The 1,893-nt window shown below is 48.2% G+C and overlaps 1 protein-coding gene across 1 annotated transcript; it reads left to right on the top strand.

Annotated features, from left to right (window-relative positions):
• The first annotated feature begins 636 nt into the window (after positions 1-636).
• Positions 637-1,893, top strand: LOC103315409. The gene has a single exon (XM_008204108.2). The coding sequence runs from the start codon at positions 637-639 to the stop codon at positions 1,891-1,893; it is 1,257 nt and encodes a 418-aa protein (XP_008202330.2).

The following is a 1,893-nucleotide window of genomic DNA, read 5'->3' as shown; positions in this document are numbered from 1 at the left end:
TTTTTCCCCTAAAAATCCTAGTATTTTTAACTGTAAATAAAAAACTTTTTAAATTATACGTATCTCTCTAAAATCCTTCGAGTGAAATTCAAGCGGATAGTGTAAAAATATCTATTAAGAGTTACTATTTCACTCAAACTAAAGAATAAAATCGAAAACATAACCTCAATGTTGAAAAATAACTCTTTGTCGAATAAAAAATCACTCTATTCAAGTTAAATTCTCACTCGAGCAATAAATAGGCTCTGTTTCGTATAGACTAAGAGTGATGTTTTCATTCAAAGGATTTTAGAAAGTAATATTATATTCTTAAGAATTTTTATTAACATTACGAAATAAAAATTTAAAAAACATTATAAAACATATCGCGAGAAGCGCGTCTGAAGTTGCATTGCTATTGTTTATAAAAAAAGGGATTCGTTGCGGTGTAAATCCGGTTAGTACAAATTGATATTACTCCGGTTGGCAGCACCGGACTCGGTCCGGTCGGGGCTACTTGGCTTACCAAGTAGCTCCAACTTGGTACTCTACCCGTGAGCACTCCGGTGATGGCTACCGGATTCTCAAGTAACACTTTTTTTCTCTCAGTGTGGTGGCTCTCTGGACACGTCGCAGGGCATTTGACTAAGTCCCCGGATGATACTGTGGCTACACAGGGCCGTCCTGGTACCTCGTCTGGCCTACGCCGCGTTGATCAGGTGGTCAAGGGCGGAGCTGGCGGGTGCCAGGGCAGCGTTAGAGAAACTCAGGGGACAGGTGCTAAGGGGGGCGACAGGGGCCTATAGGACCACGCCTAGCAAGGCACTTGGAATCCTTGTGAAGGTGGAATCATTCCATCTTTCTATCATTGGGATGGCTGCTAAGGCAGCGCACAGACTCAACGCGTATGGACAATGGACACAAGGCACGAGGCACACCCGCCTCCCGGGTGGGGTGGATCTCTTGCCGGAATTTTCCATCAAAACTGATATGATGATCCCTCGCTACTTCTTTGGAAGAAGATGCGGGGTCGTGATACCGACAAGAGAAGAATGGAAGGCCCGCAGCAACAGTCTACCAGGAACTGGCGACGTCTGGTACACAGATGGCTCTAGGGCAGAGACTGACACTGGTTCGGGGTACTTCTGCCAAAGGGATGGAAGGGGAATCTTCTTTTCCCTGTGGCGGTATGCTACGGTCTTCCAGACCGAGATATACGCTATACTGACCTGCGCTCAGAGGAACATTGAACTCGGCGCAAGGGATAGAATTATCACCATTTGCTCAGACAGTCAGGCGGCACTTAGAGCACTTAGGGCTCATAGGACGACCTCCAGACTGGTCTGGGAATACAAAGAGGTTGTAAATAACAACAAGGTCAGGCTGCTCTGGGTCCCAGGGCACACCGGGATCAGGGGTAACGAAATAGCAGATAGACTTGCAGCTTTGGGAGCTAAACACCCTCCAATCGGGCTGGAGCCCTACACAGGTGCCGCAAGGTGCCTGCTAACGGGCGAAATCCGGGACTGGGTTGAGAGGGAGCATACTAGGGAATGGCAAGGAACTCAAGGATGCAGACAAGCCAAAGCGTTAATGGGACAGGACACCAATGTCGGCTGGACCAACTGCATCGCAGGATGCAGCAGAAATAACACCCGTCTCCTGACACAGATAGTGACCGGGCATAAGCGCTTAAGGTACCACAGTTTGAAGATTGGGAAGGAGGCTATGGGTATATGCAGGCGGTGCGAGGGGGCGGAAGAAACGCCAACCCATGTACTGACTGTTTGCCCAAAATTTGCGCAGCTCAGACATCAGTGCTTGGGGGAGCTTTTCCCCACGTATGAAGAGATTAGGGCACTCGAAGCGGGAGCCGCATTGACCTTCTGGAGAAGGGCAGGCTTACCTGCATAG

The sequence above is a fragment of the Nasonia vitripennis genome, chromosome 2 (assembly GCF_009193385.2).
Source record: "Nasonia vitripennis strain AsymCx chromosome 2, Nvit_psr_1.1, whole genome shotgun sequence".
NCBI lineage: Eukaryota > Metazoa > Arthropoda > Insecta > Hymenoptera > Pteromalidae > Nasonia > Nasonia vitripennis.
Note: the sequence above shows the minus strand (reverse complement) of the source record. Positions and strands in the feature narration are given on the sequence as shown.